The following is a 21,592-nucleotide window of genomic DNA, read 5'->3' as shown; positions in this document are numbered from 1 at the left end:
GAAGATGGCTCCTAGAGGATTGGACCCTGAGATGATTATGTATCTCTATGATGTGGTGGAGAGGAGGCTTGTTGAGATGTCTACTTAGTTTGAAGCTAGTTTGGTTGATTAAGCTAGGGAGGTGTTTGCTCAGTTTGAAGCTAGTTTGGTTGATCGAGTTAAGGACAGGATGAGGAAGACCTCCCGTAGATGTTTATGGAGCTAGAATCTATTGATCCAAAAGAGAGTAGTTTGGCCGGTTAGAAGACTTGTTCGAGAGAGAAGATGATATAACAAGGTTGAGGTGGAAGAGGTTGGTTTTGTTGATCAGATTGTGGAGTCTGATACAGAATCTATAGAGCAACTTGAGGTTGTTGCTGAGGATACTCCTAATCTTGTTAATTCTGGGATGAAGACTTGTTTTCATGATCAGTTGGTTGTGTCTAACATGAAAATTGTAGAGCACTCGGTCATGGATAATCAGGTTGTTGTGGATGTGGAGCTCGATTTTGCTAGTAGAGATTCATTGGTTGCTGATGTGGTTGAGGATCTACATAAAATTGTGGATATATTTGTTCTCTTGTCCTTGATGGATTGGAAGCCTTTGGTAAAGATGAAGATTTTGTTTAGCGTCAAAGTGTGGGATGCACTTTTCTATCTACCTAGGTAGTCTGATGCAGGAGCATCTTGGGGGCATAATTTAATTTACTTTTTTTATAAAAAATAAAATAAAATAAATAAAAATTGCGGAGTAGAGAGAAAGTGATGAAAGTTAGAACAAAAAAAATTAAAAAATGGAGAAAAGAAGGAAAATGATGTTTAATAGGTGACATTATTAAATGTAACTTGTGGCTTGAGGGTTTGTTTAATTTAACTTGCTAGGCTGGCTTGTGGCTTATGCATATATTTAATGTAAGGGTTTATTTTAATTTGTAATGGGCTAGGTCGACTTGTGGCTTAGTTAGGTATAAGTAGGAGATCTTGTTGAGTCTTTTAAGCATTCATTCAATAGAGTGAGTCATAGAGAGTGTGTGATCTAACTTGGAGAAGAGCAAAGAGAAGATGGAGTAGCTGAGTGAGCGAAGTTTTCTTAAGTGTGTGGATAGAGCGCCGAATGTGAGGCAGTTTACACCTAGATCTTGGGTAAAGCTTGAGAAGGGCTAGTAGTTGCGGCTTGGAAAACAAGGAGATTGCTTGGTGGGCTTGCGAGCACAAGTTGAGATATTCTTTGGAGGTTTCTACTAAAGTGTGGATCTCGATTAGCTAGTGTTTGGGTTGGTTCTTGAGGGATCTTGCAAAATTGTTATTGTAATGGCTTTTGTATTTTGGTTGTAATAGGGAAGGCCTTACAACCCGACATATTGCATGTAAATAGTTATTTTATGAATAAAGTGTTGTGAATTGGTATCAGATCTTGCACTAATATTGTGTTTCCGTTGTGTGGTTATTTGCTTGCGCTAAGACATCTCCTTTAGGGATTCTCCTATCTTACACTGCATCACCGATTAAAAAATAGTATTATAACACATGGTGACCCACATGAACCTCCAAATTTAAGATGCTCCTCTCCCCCATTAGGATTCATACAAATAAATTCATTGTTTCTTTCATATTCGATGAACACTGATTTGTCGTTCAATTCATCTTCGTGAATGTACCTTAATTTGTGAAGAAATGACATTTTAACTTGTCGAAAGGCAGGTAGATTCGACAAGGGTTTTTTGTTAATTCCTTGCACAAATAAACAAGTTGGAGTGCTTATGGCGAGAGAGAAGCCATTGGTGCGGAGTCGGCAATATTTGTTGGTATTAATAGAAAGCCCCGTTCCCTAAACGCCCATTTGCATCGCTCTCGTTTCGTCTTGCGCAGGGTTTCATTGCTCTCCTTCACACTCTCTAGGCTCTAGGGGGATCCAACCTGCTATCGCTGCCGTTATCTTGCGCAGCCCCTAACCTTTAACAGGTACGTTTCTCCTCCACTGTTGCCGTCTTTAATTTTGCTCTGAATCAAGGGTTAGGGTCAGGTTTCTAATCTACTTACTTCCTCGAATTGTGAAAATTTCTAAAATTATGGGCATTTGGATGCTTAGATCTTAAAGGAATTTGAGGGAATTTAATGGGTTTCTCGTCTTGTGTTGGGATTGGGCTTGGTAGGTCATTATTATCCTCCCCAAAATGGGAGGGGGAGAAGGAGAAGGGGAGAAGGGAAGCGGTGACGCTCAAATTCACATTCGTTGCTCGAATGGATCCAAGTTTACGGTGGAGGCGGATATTGCTGGCACCGTCGCAGCATTTAAACAGCTCTTGGCTCCGCGATGTGATATTCCCGCAGACCAACAGCGGTTAATTTATAAGGGCCGCATTCTGAAGGATGATAATTCACTTCTGAGTTATGGTGGGTTTCTTCTTAGATTTTTTCACTTCTTCGCCATGCGCCTGGATCGAGCTTTTCATGAATTTTTTTTTTTGTAAGGCCTCCTCTAATGTCCCCACCCCGGGAAAAGAACAATATTTCAGATCATAATTTGTAAGGTTATCACATTGCGTTTCATTTTAATATTTTTCTTCCCTCTTAGGAACTGAATAATTTTTATTTTATGTCATATTTGTTCGAATTCAACTTTTTAGTTTTGAGTATATCTGTTTTAGTTTTTTTGTTGTTCCATTATTCTAGATTTTCTGAGTTCTGTTTTGCTTGCTGGTTTGCTACTATCAGAATTTCATTGAACTATGCATATTTATCATTGAATGGCATCGAAGTTGATTTCAGACTCGTGGGTACATGCTTTTCCCGATTAATGGTCAATCGAGAAGCCCGTTTCCTATCATTAGTTTTTAAGATGGAAGTCATAAATAAACACCATTATTCGGTTGCACGATAATCAAACTTACTTGACTAAGTATCAGGGATGAGGGATATCTACCCTGTCATATTTGTCAGTGGCACAATCCTTGCCTCATCACTGCTGGGCTCTTTTGAGCCAAGCAACTTCACTGTTAAACCGAGGTCCACTGAGCATAATGCTTATTTTAAAAAGTTGATTCTTGTCTTCTGTAGCTATAGTTGGACTTATCCTGTTATAGCTTAGCCAAGCATGAAGTAAAACTCGGGATTTGTATGCGATTCCTGATTGATCTTGTTATTCTTTTTGACATTGTTTATTTATTTGAAATCCTATGGCTTATGTTCTCCATTACTCACCCAAAATGGTCACATTATTTATGTTTAAGTGCTCAATAGCTATAATTAGTCGGTCTGTTTGTAGTTGAATATGAATCCTTATATTCTTATACCTCGCAGCTCAGGTATACTGCTGTAAGATGCAGTACTTCCAATTTAATTGTCTTCTTATTCCTTTCTTTGTAGAAAAAGTAATTGTATTGTACTTGAAATGGAATTTTAAAATGCAGTTTATAATCTATATGGCCTAAACATATTTGACATTTATTCTTATGTTTAGTCTTTCCACTCTGTTGGCATATCAGACGTTTTTTATTTAGGATTCCAATCATCTTCAGTAAATAACTGTTATGTAGATTGTCTCGCCCGGTTTCCTTAACAGCAATGTTTGCCTAATTTGAAGCATGTACATGCAGGTTTGCAAAGCGATCATACCATTCATTTAGTGCGTGGATCAGCGCCGTCTGCATCTCCAGTTGTTGCAAACACAGATACTGCAACCACAAACACTACAGGGACGTTACCTGTACAAGGAGTTCCTTCAAGTAACAATGGGGGGTTAGGTGGGCCTGGTCTTGGAAGCCTACTTTTTCCTGGATTGGGGGGAAATGGCCTTAACGGAAACGGGTTGACTGGTGCATTTGGTGCAGGAATCCCTGAATTTCAACAGGTTCAGCAACAACTGACACAGAATCCCAACATGATCAGAGAGATGATGAACATGCCCGCCATCCAGAATCTCATGAACAATCCTGATCTGATGCGGAACTTGATTATGAGTAATCCACAAATGCGAGAAATTATTGACAGGAACCCAGATCTTGCTCATATACTTAATGATCCTGCCACTCTCAGGCAAACATTAGATGCAGCTAGGAATCCTGAGCTGATGCGAGAGATGATGAGGAATACAGACAGGGCAATGAGCAACATTGAATCATCTCCAGAGGGCTTTAACATGCTGCGCCGCATGTATGAAACTGTTCAAGAGCCATTCTTAAATGCAACAACAATGGGAGGTGAAAGTGGGAATGACTTGGGTTCAAATCCATTTGCTGCTTTGCTTGGAGCACAGGGATTGGGCCAGAATCGTGCTCCCACTACAAATCCATCAACAACTAATTCTGATGCAACTGGCTCTCCTGCTCCTAATACAAATCCCTTGCCAAATCCATGGAATCCCACTGGTAAGTTGATATGCCAGACTTTTGTTAGCAGCTAATATTGTGGTAAAGATTTCAATGGCTTAGTTCTTTTATAACCCCTTTTTAATATAGAAATAATTGATTGGAATATGCTATCAGCAAATGCACCAGGAACACCTGCAGTTGGTCAGACTAATACAGGTTCTAGGGCAACTCCAACTGGAGGTTTAAGGCAGCCAGGAATTGAGAGATCACCACTTCTTGGCCTGCCAGATTTTGGAGGGATGGCTGGAGGTGCTGGACTATTTGATCCCTCTATGTTGCAACAGATGCTACAAAATCCAGCAGTGATGCAGATGATGCAAGGATTACTTTCCAATCCGCAATACATGAATCAGGTAGGTGAAATAAGAGAGTTTTGACTTGAAAATTGCAACCCATTTAATGTGTAATGAGGCTGTAAACAATTTATTGTTTACGGGCATGTCATCTCACACTTGCCCTTCATTTAGATGTACTTAATGTATTTGTGCCTTTTACATCCACAGTTTCGACCCTTTTTAGATAACAATTCTCAAATGAGAGAAATGATGCAAAGTCCAGAATTTCTTCGTCAGTTGTCAAGTCCAGAGACAATGCAGGTATTTCTAATTCATACTCTATGCACTTGTCTTTTTTTTGGTTGCATTTTTTGCAAGTGCTTACTGTGAAACCTATTTGCAGCAACTTCTGTCATTAAATCAAGCTGTCATATCTCAGCTATCTCGACAGCAAGCTGGCCAGTAAGTAGCTGTCTGTGCTTCATTAAATCAAGCTGTACTTGAACATTATAAAGCATTCTAATTGTACATACTACAAATGCCTAAATGCTTTTTTTCATTTTATTTCGTCATTATAACTATATATTTTATTTCTACTTCATTTCTTATAATTATTGTTGTTTTCTATCCTTTTTAGATATGAGTTTTTACCAAATGTGAATTATTTTATTATATACTGTATTTAGTGTACTGACATGATTCATATATCCTTCACACTATATGTGAGGGATGATGCATTCTCCAACTGACCAGGTATGCTTAGATAACTGCTAAATGTACGTGTCTAATTGTGAACAATAATACCTTTCTATTTGTGTGGACTTTCTTGAACACTTTGTTTTAAATTTCTACATGGTGTGTACCTTATAAATTAAACGCGCGTGAGAGAGAGAGAGAGCCTATTAAAAAATCATGGCATATCAAATATTAAGACTATTCTTGAGAACCTGAGAACCTTCTAATATAGGTATTGCTCAATATGACAGTGCAGTCATATAACAATAAAATGATAGACTGTATTGAATACAATAATCTTTATTTGTAATAATTAATTAAATTAGGTATTGGTAATTAATAAAATTAAGTATTGGTAAAGCTATTAAATTTAATAAAATTCAAATCTTTTTGTTTTAATATTGTTATGAACTTGGAAGGCAGCTTCTCCTTCTTGAGAGAGATTTGGAATGAGATGTTGGACCATGCATCTTGAGACAACAATGTTTAAGGAGAAAAATAAACCCTTAAATATTGTGCTTGCAGTTGAAACTATCAGAATATCCTCTTCAGAATTTAATCAGTTGGATTCAACATGTAAAATGAAAACAAAAACTTTTTAAGTAAAGATTACTCGTAAGACAATTTGAACCAGTATCTGATTCCAGGTCGTCTTGTAAACAGGATTGGCTTGTAAATGCAATGATTGGTAACCTAGGCATGGTGCAGAGATCTGTATGTAATCAAGTAACCAGCAGGGATACAAATGCAAAACCTAAGTACCATATCAACTATGAAGAAACTACTACAAGTACAAAGTCCATATCCAAGTACAGACACAAAATCTAAGTCCCAAAAGATGCATGTCCCAAAAGAAATGAATTACTACAAAATCAATGATACCATCTATACCCACCGTATTATGGTACCTGTCAATATTATTAGAAACTACCAACATTGCTATCCAAAAAGGGGTCAGCAGTCAAAAATTCAGATTGCCACCTTATTCCATTGCCACAGTGACAGGAGAAGACAAATCTAGATGCATGGACGAGTTTGCTGATGCCCACTTGATTTGTTAAAATGTGCTGTATTAATGTTTTCATGTAGATAATTGCTGTGTTTTAATGATAATTTATTCTAATTAGCATGAATTTTATAAATGTTGCAATAGTTCTTTGAAAATTTTGTCGTTTATATATTTGTATTTATTATATGAATTGTCAGCTGGAGACAGGGAGGTCTTGGGGACTGGTACTGGCATAGATGTACTACTGGCAGAGTACTCTTCCGAGCTACAAAAACTAGCTGAGATTTTTAGCTTGGCGAGTTTTTTATGACTTTTATTGGTGCCAAAAAACTCGTTGAGTATTTTCTGAGTTTTGCCAAAAACTTGCCGAGTATTTTCCGAGTTTTGCCAAAAATTGTAATGGGCACCCACCGGTTATAACTTTATGAAAGACTTTGCAAGGAAGCTCTGATACCACTGGAATGGGCACCCAGGAATGCCCAAAAGCTGAACCAACTACTGAAATTATATTAATTCTAAAAATGCTGCAATCAAGTACAAAGAGATGTATTCCAAAGGCCAAACCCTAAGGGAATGACGTCTAGAATGTTACAACAGAGAATGAACGTCCCCTATTGCCAAAAAAGAGTGTGATTCACACATCCAAGCTGTTATCAATGCAAGGTATAATCATCCGATACAATAATCCCATGCTAAACAATGAGACTCTCACCCCTATTTATCCTATTCCTTCACCCTTCTAGAAAGAACTAAAACATTAATTAATTACAAGTGCTAGAAGCTTCACCCTTCCTATAATTAATGCACTCTTTAGAAACTCCTCTCTTGCAATAATTAATTGTGCTTCTAGAGGCTTCCACCTTTCCAATAATTAATACGCACTCTAGAAGCATCTCCTTTGTAATACAATAACTTATTAAATTAATTAAATACAAAGTCACCTTTAAATTGAATGACTTTATAAGAAATTAATTTAATTTTTTCTTATCCTCCACTTAGACTTTGGAGAACGTGAAGGCCAAAAGATGGGATCATTACAAATCCGCCCTCCTTGAAATTGCTTGTCCTCAAGCAATTAAGTAACATAATGGACTCCAACCTCCACCTGGATCCCAATATGTGATATCCATATGGACGTTAAACCAACTGCAAACCCGCATCATCAGGGCCAACCCCTGTAGCCTAGCATCCAAAACTTGTGCTGATGAAGTCAGAATGTCACCATAAGGCGACTCCATAGAAGATCTATGAAACGTCTTCTTCCCTTTATCCATCCACATAATATATATTGGACTAGAATGCATATTATCACTATCATGCATTGAAAAAGATGTAGTTGTAGGTGAACCATATGTACTCATGCTAACTGTATCAGCAATAGGTGTTGCCGCATCGAAATATATGGACATAGGAACAACATTAATTGCATTAAACTCCCCATTGGATGCTTCAACCGACATAGAAGTGGCTACTAATATGATAGTATCCTCGCATTCTCCTAATTTCACTATTGTTACGTCATCATCCCCTGACAAGGCTTCATATGTGGTCTCCTGACTTTGCACGCATGTCTCTACTGACTCTGCCGAAATGCCCACATCACCAACATCATAGCTGGCTGGCTCTATACGTGTCTCGATCCCACCTGAGAAATCGACTACCTTCTGCTTTGGAGCAACATACAAATCATCAATGTTGATGCCCATCTGTCTAGCCATAAGCTGCAACATCATATCCATTCGCCTATTCTGCTCCTGTTGCATACGTTGCCTCTTCTCTAATGTGCCCAATAACTGTTTGAACATCACATCTTGATCTGGACTAATATACATCTTTATCCGGCTATCAATATGATCTCCATAGGATGGCAGGACTTATAGCTCTGATATCACTGTAATGGGCACCCATCGGTTATAACTTTATGAAAGACTTTGCAAGGAAGCTCTGATACCACTGGAATGGGCACCCAGGAATGCCCAAAAGCTGAACTAACTACTGAAATTATATTAATTCTAAAAATGCTGCAATCAAGTACAAAGAGATGTATTCCAAAGGCCAAACCCTAAGGGAATGACGTCTAGAATGTTACAACAGAGAATGAACGTCCTCTATTGCCAAAAAAGAGTGTGATTCACACATCCAAGCTGTTATCAATGCAAGGTATAATCATCCGATACAATAATCCCGTGCTAAACAATGAGACTCTCACCCCTATTTATCTTATTCCTTCACCCTTCTAGAAAGAACTAAAACATTAATTAATTACAAGTGCTAGAAGCTTCCCCCTTCCAATAATTAATGCACTCTCTAGAAACTCCTCTCTTGCAATAATTAATTGTGCTTCTAGAGGCTTCCACCTTTCCAATAATTAATATGCACTCTAGAAGCATCTCCTTTGTAATACAATAACTTATTAAATTAATTAAATACAAAGTCACCTTTAAATTGAATGACTTTATAAGAAATTAATTTAATTTTTTCTTATCCTCCACTTAGACTTTGGAGAATGTGAAGGCCAAAAGATGGGATCATTACAAAAACTCAGTGAGTTTAAAAAAAAACTTGGACATAGTTTTATAACAGCACTGAAAAGGCCAAAAAACTGTTCAAATCAATTTCATTTCTTATTGCTTCACTTATAGTTTGCTGAGAGGAAATATTCTTCCAAACACTTGCAAACTGATTTCTATTGATTTGAAGCGGTTTTGAGGTGGGTTTGAAACGAAGTTGTGGAAGAGGATTTGGTTTTGCTTTAGGTGACATCGAGTTGAATGAGTTGTCATTGCTAGTCATGCCTAGTGCAGACTTCTAGAACTAGACCCTCTTGTTGTACCTCTCCCTTAGTTTTTACTAGAGCTGGGAAGAGGAAGATGCAACTGAAATGATGTATTGCATTTTGTTTTACATAAATTATTTACTAATTTGCTTCCAACCTTCAGTATTCCTTGAAATGTGATTTTGCATCTACTTTGTGTTTAAATATATCTAGACTAAGCTTGTTTCAGGGAATGTGATTTTGTACCCACTTCGTGTTTAAATATATCTAGACTAAGTTTCTTTCTTTTTTGTTCTCATTTATCTACTGATTGGATGCATCTTCTCATTGAATTGGGAAACAAAACTTTCCTAATTAAATATAAGCAATTTTTAATTTCTTGTGATTTCTGCCAAGTTTTTGCTGGAAATTGGTTGATTTTTCCCCCAAATTTATTTTTCAGACCTTGGCAATTTTTTTCACTTCAGCTAGTTTTCCAACTATGGGTACTCGCACTGGTACTCCTATTTTAAAAAATGGGAGATTGGGAATTTGAAGACGACAATTTTTTTAATATAGTTTTAATAATTTGCAAGAAATATCATAACATAGAGCTTTCAAAACAAGAACAGCGGAAAGTTACAATTATGATGACTAAAACCATTGAGTCAAAATATCAAATCTGAAATTCAAATTATTAATAATAATACCTAAGTTGCCGGATTCATCCCCTGCTGCTCGGATTTGGGTTCGGATTTGCCCACGGGTCCGGGCAGGGTCCTTAGTTTGGACTGTGGTTTCGCCCGGGTCCTTGTTGTAGCGAACCCAGATGAACCCACAGCGAACCCAACAGGATTTGGGGCTAAAACAATTTTAAAGAGTGTGTTTTTTGGTTTTTTTTCTGATGTACCTCTAAAAGGAACTTAATAAAAGATATTTCACTCATCTAATCTCTTATGTTGAGGAGAAGGATGATATAGCAGCATATGGGACTAGTGGAACCAGTTTGGGTTCCATTGATGAGGATCTAGATATAGTTGCAGTTGGGGATGAAGCCATTGACCCCTCATTTTATGACGATCCATTTGACCCTTGAAGGACATTTGATACAATGATTATTGATAAACTACTAAACACTTGTCATCTATCATGATGTTTCAAACTTTATTATTTGATGAAAGAGTCTATGTTTTGCAATTTAGTAATTCAATGTATAATTTTCTTTACAATCATGAAGATCGATTAAGGAGCGAGTATTTAATGTTCATCATTGACATTTGGCATTGATCAATGATCAAGCAACAATTATTCATACTGTGAAATGACTTTGTTTTGCAACTATGCATGTTTCTCCTGTGTGTGTTTATATATATACTCACGAACCCACCCACGAACCCAAATAGGAATTTTTTTTTTGCCCAAACCCATGAACCCGAACCTCAAACCCGAATCGGCAACTTAGAATAATACTAATACTAATAGTAATGTCAGTTGCACATTTAATATGGTGTCATATATAGTCAAATAGTCAACACTAAAATTGCAAACAAATAAAATATTAAGTGTTTTGTTTTTATTACTTTTGAATATGCTTTTTTCTTGAGAGGCGGGAGACTTGGAGATGTCAGGTAAATGACAGGATGTGTCTGCGCAATTTCAAAGTCTCTGGGTATGTGCTGTGGTGTAGCAGATCAACAAAGGCAAGCATCTAATTACGAGTGCTTATCTGTTATGTTGTCAGAACGTTTCTTGGCACTTCATATAAAGTTTCAGAAGTTTTTTTTTTGGTTTTTTGGGGAGGACCTCATGTTGGTGATATGCACCAATATCACTTATTTGTAAAAGTAGACAAAGATTGATGCAGGGGGGTAGCAGATCAACATATGCAAGCATGCAAATACCAGTGCCTATCTGTTTTGTTGTCAGAACATCTCTTGGCACCTCATAAAGTTGTAGAAGTTTTTTTATTTCTGGGAGAGGACCACATGTTGGTGATATGCAACAATATCACTCGTGTATATACATTTCTATAGACATTGTAAGGTTGATGCATGCTATGCTAATTATTCACACTAAATACCTGATAAAGTTGACACTGGTCTTTAAAATATACTTATGACAACTTTTTGTATAAAAAATACTAGAAACTTCATTGTGTGTATGCATATTCACATTTGTATTTGGCATTTCATTGTAAATCATAAAGCTGGATATCTAGTCTGTTATTCTATAAACAAGATCCATTTCAAATCTCGGAGCATGAGTTGTATGGTTTAGTCTGGTGACTAACAAATGTTATGAGCAGACTGTTCATTTGTTCCTTTTAATCTTCTTTGTTTTCATGCTTTAGGGACTAATTACTCTGTGATTGAAGGTCATTTTTATGGGGACTCATTTCTGTATTTTTTATCTCGTAATGTGTTTTGGAACTTGTAAACTCACCAGCCCGCATAACATTTCCTCTATAGGGCTCAGGGGCAGACGGGGGTTGCTGGAGCCAACAACCTTGGATTGGAAAGCCTCTTAGGGGTGTTTGGTGGTCTGGGTGGCACAAACACCCAAAATACTTCTAATGGTATTTTATTCTGTTTCATGGCTATACATAAAAATATAAAAATGTGAGATATCCTTGGCAATCTTAATTATTTTGTTTTGTAATTGCAGTTCCACCAGAGCAACTTTATGCAACAGAGCTAGCACAGCTACAAGAAATGGGATTTGCTAATACACAGGAGAATATTCGTGCACTAAGTGCGACTGGTGGAAATGTCAATGATGCTGTTGACCGCCTTCTTGGCAATCTTGGCTAGCAGTTATTTCAGCAATGTATTTTTTTTTCACATTTCCCAATTATTTTGTGTCCTAGTTTAATTTAAAATCCGAACTTAAGCTTACATTTTCATGTTAGCAAGTTAAGTTGAAGCACTATTCGGAATCTAGGTTTAAAATAATCAGACAAGTTTTGGCAGGTGCAAATAATTTCAGTTTGCTGATTAATAGGCACTGCAAGTGATTGACTACTGTGGAGATTACACAAGTCCTTCCATTAGTCCCCCAAGGCCATTATATTTGTATAGTTTTATTGAACCAATGTCTATTGTGTCAGAAGTGACTTCCTGGAACATAAAATAACAAGGTAGGCTTATAGACTAGTTATATTCCAAACTTAATTTTTTCCATTGTCAGGTCAGAAGGCTTTGGATCAGAAACATGTAAATTACAAGCTATGGATGAGAAAAGCTGGATTTCAAGTGCATGTTGTTGATTTTGGATGTTTCTCTATATTAAAGTTCATAGGCAATTTTCTGATAGTTCATCTTGTGTAAATGACAACAATATTTTATATTTCCAACAATTATTCTAATATGCTAGGCTGGAAATGGGATGGTGTAACTACATTTGAACATGTTCTTAGTTGAAGCGTAAGCTTCAGATGAATACCGACTTCTTCCATTTGTTTTACATTGTTATAATAGTCTTTTTATGTAAGATCCAAGAGTTGAATTTTCAAAACTAGATCAGAATTGTATGTATAACAAACAAAAAACATTTCCATTTAAACTAGGTCTGATTCATCTTAGTGTTTTAAAATCATAATATATTTTTGCGAGGATTTTGTGCCTGATTTTTTTGGCCTAACTTGGGCACTTTTCTTTGTAAATTTGCACGTTCCCCTAAACGTTGAATCTTTTTGTACATAAAGCCTTTAGGGTCTTAAGTTTTAATAGTTTTATGTCTGATACTAACTATGGAAATATGCATTTGTTTCCAAGCTCAAGCACGTTACGGGGTGAAAACGAAAAGAGAATTTCAAGGTTTGTGGGCTTTTCTAGATTTGAGATTCCCCCAATCGATACTATGAACAATTATTTTGATACAAGTTATTCAACTCTGGTCACTGCCCGCTTTGTATTGGCTTGATAACTAGTTTAACATGCCCCTTCCAATTGATATGATGTTGAAAACTCGCGTATTTTATCATTTAAAAGTCATCTTCTTGTTTCTCAAACTCAGATATTTTAACTTAACGCTGTTTCTGCTTGTGATTTGTTGCTTGCGTGTTTCATAAAGGGTTACCTGTATCTTCATTTCACTTGCGAACAATATTCTGATGACAGACATTAACTAGAGTTGATTAATTAAAAGCTCTTATGTGTTATTGTTAGTCTAACGTTTATCTCTAAAGATGTTGAACATTGTTCAATGTTGCCTAAGAAATTCTTTATTCGAAAAGCCATTTATGCACAAAACATTGAATTATAAAGGTTTATTTAAAATAAAAAAATGTCAGATTAGGAGATAATATCGCCAATATTTGGTTTTTGCAAATCAGAAGTCGGTTTAACTGATTTCTAGGATAGGAGTGATTATTATCATTTATAGTCAATTTATCGACTCATTTTCAATTGGCCATAGGCTTAAGTTGATAGATCACCTTGTATGGGTTATGGGAAATTGATATTTTCTGTTGGATTGTGAGAGTTAGATATGTTGAAGAAAATGCCAAATTAAGAGAGATTGACATCCCAAGTTTATTTACATAGCATTTGAATCACCACTATAGTCACATTTAAATCTGGGCATATATTTATGGATTGGATGTGGACCTTGGTCTATATTTTTATCTTTCAGCACAAAATGTTTTGATACGTGTTTAGGGATGTACTGTACTAACACTCGCCAATCTAAATGTAACGATGGACAGATGCGAAAAAGTCTGCCTCTCGTCTATCAGTATTCTTGCATTCTGTGCAATTTCTTTTGTTGAACTAATTCACTGGAACATATATAACTTTCCCACAACAGTCATGGATTGTTTCAATGTGCTCTCATAATGTTTGTGTTGGCTGTGATGAAGAAAATGCCACGAAGTGAATAAATTACCCACCGGAACAAAACATATAATTTCCTACAATAGTCATAGAGAGTGCCTCATATTGTTTGTTTTGGTTGTGATCAATAAAGTGCTACAAGTGGATAAATTGCGCCTCCCTAAATGTTATCTGACGTGCCTAGCCTGCCGTACGCAACATAAAGATTTCCTGAATTAGTGGAACGTTGTATCCATGATGTAGTAGTAAAATTAGTACACTTCGCTCTTGCGCCTAGAAAAAAATTATATGCATCTCCGAAATCTACTGAGGGGCATTACCTCAAAATAGAATGAATCAATAATAGATATGTGAGGATCCATTAGAATGTATGAATAATGGAATGTATCAATAATGGAGACAGAGACTATCTAGGACCCAACAGAGACTATTTAGGACCCACAATTAAAGACCCACAATTGAAGGCAAGGCCAAAATGTAAATTGCTTGGTTAAGAACCAGCTCTTATCATTTACAATGTGAAACTAGTAGATGGAAGGTGCCTAAAGAGGGGTGGGAAGAAAGAATTTGTAGCTTAGGCAGCAAGGCTGAGGGTTTGGTGGAAACAGAATGGGGCACTTTGTCAAGGAATGAATGGCTTAGGACAGTATTCACAATAAGTACAAGCATAATTTACAGGTGAGCAGCATGAAAGAACTTTTTGAGGAGGTAATGTTACATAGGACAGCTAATCTTCTAAATACAGTTCCACAACAGGAGCAACTTGGAGAAAATTCAACAGGCTGCTTAGGTGTCTTTTGGTCTCTTAGACGGGTGGTCTCGTAGACATCATTAAAGTCTTTCCTTTCATTTCATTCCATTCACTTGTGAATGTGTGAGGTTCTATTAGAACTACTTCGCTTGTCAATTGAACGATTTTTAATTTATTGATTACCAAAATGAGAGTGCTAAGGTCTTATGCTATGTGGTGTAATCAACGATTTGATTTATTATTATTTTTTATCGTGAAATGATGATTTAGCACCTACCCAAGCAAAATAGTAAGTCAAGTAACAAATTGGGGCTTGTTACCTATTATATTAGACGTGGGCCTGTAAGTTCTATAATGCATTTGGCTTCCACTGCCAGCAATGTCTGTGCAGGAGCTAAAATGCACAGGGTTTGCATTCGTCAAATAAATTAAAATCTATAAAACAATCGTATTTATTAATAAAATCAAAATCAAAATCACAGTACAAGTACTTTATGGATTTAATTTATTTAGCGAATGCAAACAAATTTACTAATCAGCTGTAGCTATTTCGACCATTGTCGTAGCTAACTCACAACACTGGTCCAACCAAATTTTAGTTATCAAAATCCGGTGTAGTGCAACGGAGTCATATTGGATGGCATTAGCCTACTACGGCGGAGCTTGTCAATTATTTCCATCACCATGATGTGGTTTTGAATGCTAGTCGTTAATTTCAAACCCATTCGTCAGCAATTACTTGTGTGCATGTAGATATAATTTACGTGTGTAGGTATAACACGTACAAGCTAATTTGGTTTCTAGGGCCACTTTTGTAAGGATTCTGCAATATTTAATTGCTGCCCATTTGTAATATTTCTAGGCCTAGAGAACCTCTCTTGCCTTTAACAGTTCGATTATTGTAGTTGAAGGTTGTGTAAGATGGTTTAGGATTAGCATGGTAATAACCTTGAATTTCGTTGGCTCCTTTTAAAGTATATTTCAAGGCGGTTTTAGGCGATGTTTTCTTGGCCAATGGTTGATAAGATAAGATAAGATAAAATTATTAATGTCCATGAAAAACCAAAATGGTTTATGGGACTGAGCATACAAATAGAAGAGCCAGCCAAGCAAAGGCACCAAACGGTGACTAAAAAGCGACAAAGCAACAAGAAGAAAGAAAGAAAAGGTAAGGACTAAGGGTCTTTCATTGTCACAAAGAAATCCGTAATAGAGGTACATCCGTGGACAATCCATAGTCTTCGGATGCCGTAAAGAACCCCTAAAGGATTGATGCTGCCTATAGAGATGGGTACAATGTTTGACAGATCTAGAATGTGAAGTAGTGAAAGGCCTTTTCAAACTCCGCGGAGGAGACAAGGGAGAGAAAAGGGTGGTAATGAGCTGATCAGAAGTCCGTCTCTAATGAAAGGACTGCAGGGCATTTTTTCGAAGATGGGTGGCCTCTTGAAGATAAAGTGCTAAACACCGATGATCAATATAGTTGAACATTGAGAGAGAAGAACAATCTTTGAAAAGGCAATAGAATCTCCCTCTGATCTCATAGTAACGAGGACAATGAAATATGAAGTGAGTCTCGGTCTCAACCTCCATCAGAGTGCATAACTAGCATAATCGATTAGCCTAATCCATATGGTGATTAGTTCGAGCCCTGAGACGATGAGAACCAACCCTAAAAGAGCCCAAAGAGAACTGTAATGCATGATTCCAACACCGGTAAAGATAGGCAGGGTGAACAACAATACCATCCTGAATAACAAGGAAATGCTCAGCATAGAAGGCCATCTTAGGTCGCAAACCACCCAGGGGATGACACCAAGAGTGGTAATGTACTGCCTATAGATATCCTGTTTGACATGCTCATTCAACTCTTGACGAGAGGGAAGAAGATGAGCCGAGGCATCCAGTGAAAATTGATAGGGAGGAAGACGATCAATCTCAATCCGGATTGAACCCAACAAAGAGGTGGCCTGAGCGTATCAACATCTTGATCTAGCAGAAGTGTCAGATCTCATAATCTCCACCGAAGAACAATATGCCAAAAAAGAGTATCTATGCCGGTCAACACCTGTCTACATAAAACCACGAAATCGATGAAGAAACCAAATCAAGTAAAAAATAATGGCAAGTTTGAGAGGATGAGCACCAAACTCCGCTAAAACAATGTTGTGGGGGGTGAATCTGTGGCACCTAATGATACGACGCAACAACAGTGTCTGGACTCACTCAATAGAAGCCCAATCAAAAGCAATAAGAGAAGGTCCCCAAACCACTGAACCATAAAGGACTGTCGGATGAACCAAGAAGTCAAAAAGGGACAACTTGGACGAAATAATTAATAGAATTGGTTGGTTGGCAAGTTTCTTGTTATTGAAGTTATGATCAACACCGTAATCAATTAGGGCAACTCATTAGCCCTTTATGTATTTAATAATTACTCTGACTTTTTGGGTGGAAGAGGTTTCTTTTAGAAGACAAAGTGTGTTGTGAGTTCAAATTTTAACAAAGCTTGTTATGCATGTTCATATTTTAACAAAGCTTGTTATACATCATCACCTTGTGAATGGATCTTGAGTGTGATTGGGTGCTTTTGGAGAATTAATTATATAAGATTATTTTTTACCAAAAAAATACCATTTTATTCTTCAGATGAAGGCTAATCTGGATGAGTGAGATCGATATAGAAATCTAGGTCATTGCGAAGGTTATATAATTGGAATCTTACTTGGGAAAACACCTATAATCTCACGAAGAAGTGATAATCAAGAGATGTCTTGCTTCTCAATCTCATTGAGGTCACTAACAGAATTTGTGAACAACAATTGACAATTGTATTGGATATTCTACTTTAATTGTAGCTAAGATTATATGAAGCAAAATATGTTGTTGGACCCCTACAAGCTCAACACATACACTTGAGTCATCAATGCGCTATGCTAACTTGCATTGACAATCTATACATACATGGTGGGAAGCTAGCCCATCCATACCCAGAATGATACCATGACCACTCCAAAGCATGTAGTTAACTCAACTTGTCATATTGCCACTAGTTCACATTGCTCAGCAACGGGGAAATGAAAGAATCCAAAGCACCATAATCAAATAAAATAGGGCTTGAATGATTGTGAGACACCCACAATCTTAATAATGGTGCCTTGGTGGTTAGCTTGACGATTATTTACTTTTGCAATACTTTATGGGATCTACCTACATCACTAATAGAAAACTTAGGAGTAGGTTGGCTCTAAGTAGCTCTTGAAATAACTCTCCAAGGACACACTACTACCTTATGACCATGGTATCCACATGTAAAATGTGGCCCTAGACTATAGTTGCATCTTGTAAAGGGTGCACTAGATAGTTGAAAACTTCATCTACTAGCACTCAATTGAACACTTTGAGATAAGCCACTTTGCAAAGCTTGCCTATTACAATATTGATTACACTCTCTAGCTACAAGATACTTAAATTATGATTGTTTTGTTGTCCTTGAGGATATCACTGTCTATGGTGTTAATTTGCAACTTGTCACTGGTGGTGCTAAAAATGCACAAGGACCTACAAGTTGTACCTGTACACTTTGAGCATTGGGCCTAGAAGGAATGCACTATGAACTTGTGCACCTTACTACCAAATCCTTTAGCTATGTCTCCCCAGCCAATCTTGCCTTTATGACGGAAAGGGCAAGTGGCTTGGGAAGATGCATACAAATGTATGACAAAATGACTCTAAAGGCCCTAAATAAATTATTGTACTAACATAGGTTCATCACAAGTATGGTTGGAACACTACATTAGCTTAAAGAGTTTATGCCTATATTGATCACTGTCATAGTGTTGTAGATTTTGAACTCATTGAGATGTACCTCTCAAAACCAATTGGAATGCAAACAATCATATAAACATTTCCCTTAAATTCTCCTAAGAAATAGTCATGATATCAAACTAGATCTTTTAATCTTATATGTACAATCCAACAGACACAACACTTAAAGTGCATTACCTCACTAAGCTCTAGTATTGCTCGCATATATGCATGACAAAGTAATGTCCAAGATCCAATTGCTAAGTCTCGACCTCTGTACTAACATAAGAAACATCACAATTGGAGAAGACCTCATAAGGTCTCTTATAAGTCTTGTCTTGTATGGATGTAATCCTCACCTAACATTGTGTTGGCTATCCTACGTTCTACTCTGAAACTAGGTAAAGGACACACACTCCTTCCTGTGAACCAGTTGGGGATTCTTGTCATTACCACCATGACCCATTCTTATGTCCTCATGATATTTGTATTGCTCCTCTTCTTTTCCATCTTCTCATGGTCATTTTGTTAACCACATTCACATTTGGGAGGCATCCTCTAGAGCAAAACAAGATTAAATCAAACTCACATATACTAACATTAGTTGATGGGAGATTTGATTTTTTAAAATTAGTTCGTAGTGTACAAAATCTAGTATAAAAATGATTAACATAAATTAGAGTAAACATAGATTTCATTATATAATAGAAATAATTAATTTTAAAAATTCTTAAAATATTTGTTATATAATATTAAAACTAATTAAGTTTTATTAAAGTAATTAATAACAACACACAATTGTTTTAAAAAAGTAGCAAAAATATAACAATCATAAATTTGAGTGCAAATAGATTTATTGCATAAAGAAATAATTCATTTTCAAAATTCTAAAATTATTTGTTATATACCGTTAAAATATTAATTAAATTAAATTAAAATAACTAATAAGATCAGAAAAAATATGACATAAATAATTTAATAAACAATAATAAACTAAAATTAATAAACAATGCACAAAATTAAAAACAATAAAAACAAATATTTTAAAAAATAATCAATAAATAACTAAGTGTGCTATTTTTTACTTCTTTGATAAGTTTAAAGCAACTCATAATAGGTACGAAAGCTAAAAATATTAGGTAACAAAATAAGAAAAATCATAATTAATTAAAAATAAATAAAAATATTATGATATTGTTTTCACAATAAGAAACCCATAACAACTATTGAAGTCAAAACAAATAAGATTAAAAATAGGATAAACCATAGTCAAAAGGAGTTTGACATAAAACTTGTCCAGAAAATAAAATTTGGCAAGGGCTAACAATTCTTCGACTTATAAATTAATTTTACAGGAGCAAAGTTCCCACACTTAGTATCAGCTAAATTATGTAAAATAAGTCACACAAAGCATACTAAGCAAGGATTGATACACAACAAATAATACAACAACCACATACCACTCATGCCAAACTTAATGGAAACATTCCACAAACCACTCATACCAAACTTAATGGAAACATATGCATATATAACTTAGCATTTGAACATGAGCTTTAATACTAGATGTAATGCCCCACTAAGGAACCCTCAGAAATGTAGGGTTAACATGCATTTAACAAGTTTTTAGAAATATAAAAATGTTACATCAACTACAAGTGCAATCATAAACAATAAGCATAAGTAGTGATACTAACAATCCTCAACGATTGTGCACAAAACAAGCACAAATGACTTCCAAAGGTTCCAAGACAATTCACAAAACAAGCACAAAATGACTTCGTCATGTTCAACCCATAATATGGGAGTCTAGACGTTGTCCACAAACCTCATGGATAAGAGCACATGATTGTCAATGGTCACTAATCAAGGAGACAACCATCCTCAATACAATTTGATCACGTAGTTTAGTTTAAGCCCTAATAGGAAAATTAATAGAAATCATATTATATAGAATCAGGGGACCAACTTATGAATACTTGAGAAGCATCTTGAAAGGTATCCAAATATGAAATCACTTTTTGGATAGACCTTGAGAGTTACTCTCTATCTCAAATGTGCAAAAACAAGTTACTCTCATTATAGGTAAACTATAGTTATCGGTAAAAAGTGACAAACAAGTTGAGTCTATCAGCTGACAACAGAGTAGAAGGAAGAATGATCAAATCTATTGTGTTATAGTTAGATTCACTGAACCTAGACAAAGGCAAAATGGTTTACATAGTAAGATATGCGAAGTAAAACGATGTATGGAGATTAGTGAAAGATTTATGTGAGGATCATGAGGAGAGTTTAACAAACAACATTTCACCTTAGAAATGATAGAAGGTTATGATGTAGCCGATGAGATGAGAAAACGTATCATGAAAGAATCTAGATAGATTCAAGGACAAGCTAATGAGAACCATAATTAGGTTATGAAGATTTTGCAAGCATAAGAAGCCTACCAAGTAACAGAAGCTAATCAGTTGAGATTTGAGAGAGTGAATGCAAAGTTGAATTGTGATCAAGATCAAAGTATAGAACACCTACAAAGAAGAAGAAGAGTAAGTGTGTAAGGGATCTAATAAGATTTGGAAGGAAAACATTTACAAGTCAATTACTATCTTGATAGAATACCTAATAGTTTCTACAAGTTACTGTAAAATCCCTTAATTGGGTAGTCTTTAATAGGACTTAGAAGCTCTAGATTGAACTTGTTGTAAATCCTCTAATAGGGTGAACACTATATAAGTGGGATTACATCTCTTAATAGAGTAGTTCCTAACAAAACTATTAGATACATCTAATAATGTATTTGTGGCTTCTAATTGAGTCACTTAAAAGGTGACATATGTAGCTCTTAACTGGGCATACCTATTTAATGTAGTGAAGAGTTGTGGGTACCATCCCCACCATAGTTCCCTCTAACCAATGGTTCTTGCGAGACTAAAAATCATGGTGTAATGTGTGGATGCATGAATTTTTGTTTTACTTTTATTTTGCTTTACTACTTTACTGTCACAACATATCAGTAAACTAGTTCACATTGGAACAAATTTTGAGTAAATGAATATTATCAATTAATGTGAATTATAGT

At 36.0% G+C, this 21,592-nt stretch overlaps 1 protein-coding gene across 3 annotated transcripts; it reads left to right on the top strand.

Moving 5' to 3' along the window:
• The first annotated feature begins 1,730 nt into the window (after window positions 1-1,730).
• On the top strand, window positions 1,731-12,379 carry LOC149538808 (ubiquitin domain-containing protein DSK2b-like). Of its 3 annotated transcripts, none has more exons than XM_089800125.1 (9): window positions 1,731-1,941; window positions 2,133-2,373; window positions 3,576-4,346; window positions 4,464-4,702; window positions 4,853-4,945; window positions 5,028-5,086; window positions 11,592-11,698; window positions 11,788-11,949; window positions 12,124-12,379. In XM_089800125.1, exons 2-8 carry the CDS (start codon window positions 2,154-2,156, stop codon window positions 11,931-11,933), a joined length of 1,635 nt encoding a protein of 544 aa, XP_089656251.1. In that variant the 5' UTR covers window positions 1,731-1,941; window positions 2,133-2,153; the 3' UTR covers window positions 11,934-11,949; window positions 12,124-12,379. The 3 variants fall into 3 exon arrangements, with proteins under 3 accessions (XP_089656251.1, XP_089656250.1, XP_089656249.1); XM_089800124.1 differs by having other exon boundaries at window positions 12,093-12,379; XM_089800123.1 differs by having other exon boundaries at window positions 11,788-12,379.
• The last annotated feature ends 9,213 nt before the right edge of the window (window positions 12,380-21,592 follow it).

This window comes from Cupressus sempervirens, chromosome 9 (assembly GCF_028749045.1).
Source record: "Cupressus sempervirens isolate cs-2001-9-10 chromosome 9, ASM2874904v1, whole genome shotgun sequence".
NCBI classification, from domain to species: domain Eukaryota; kingdom Viridiplantae; phylum Streptophyta; class Pinopsida; order Cupressales; family Cupressaceae; genus Cupressus; species Cupressus sempervirens.
This window is presented reverse-complemented; position numbering and strand designations above follow the sequence as displayed.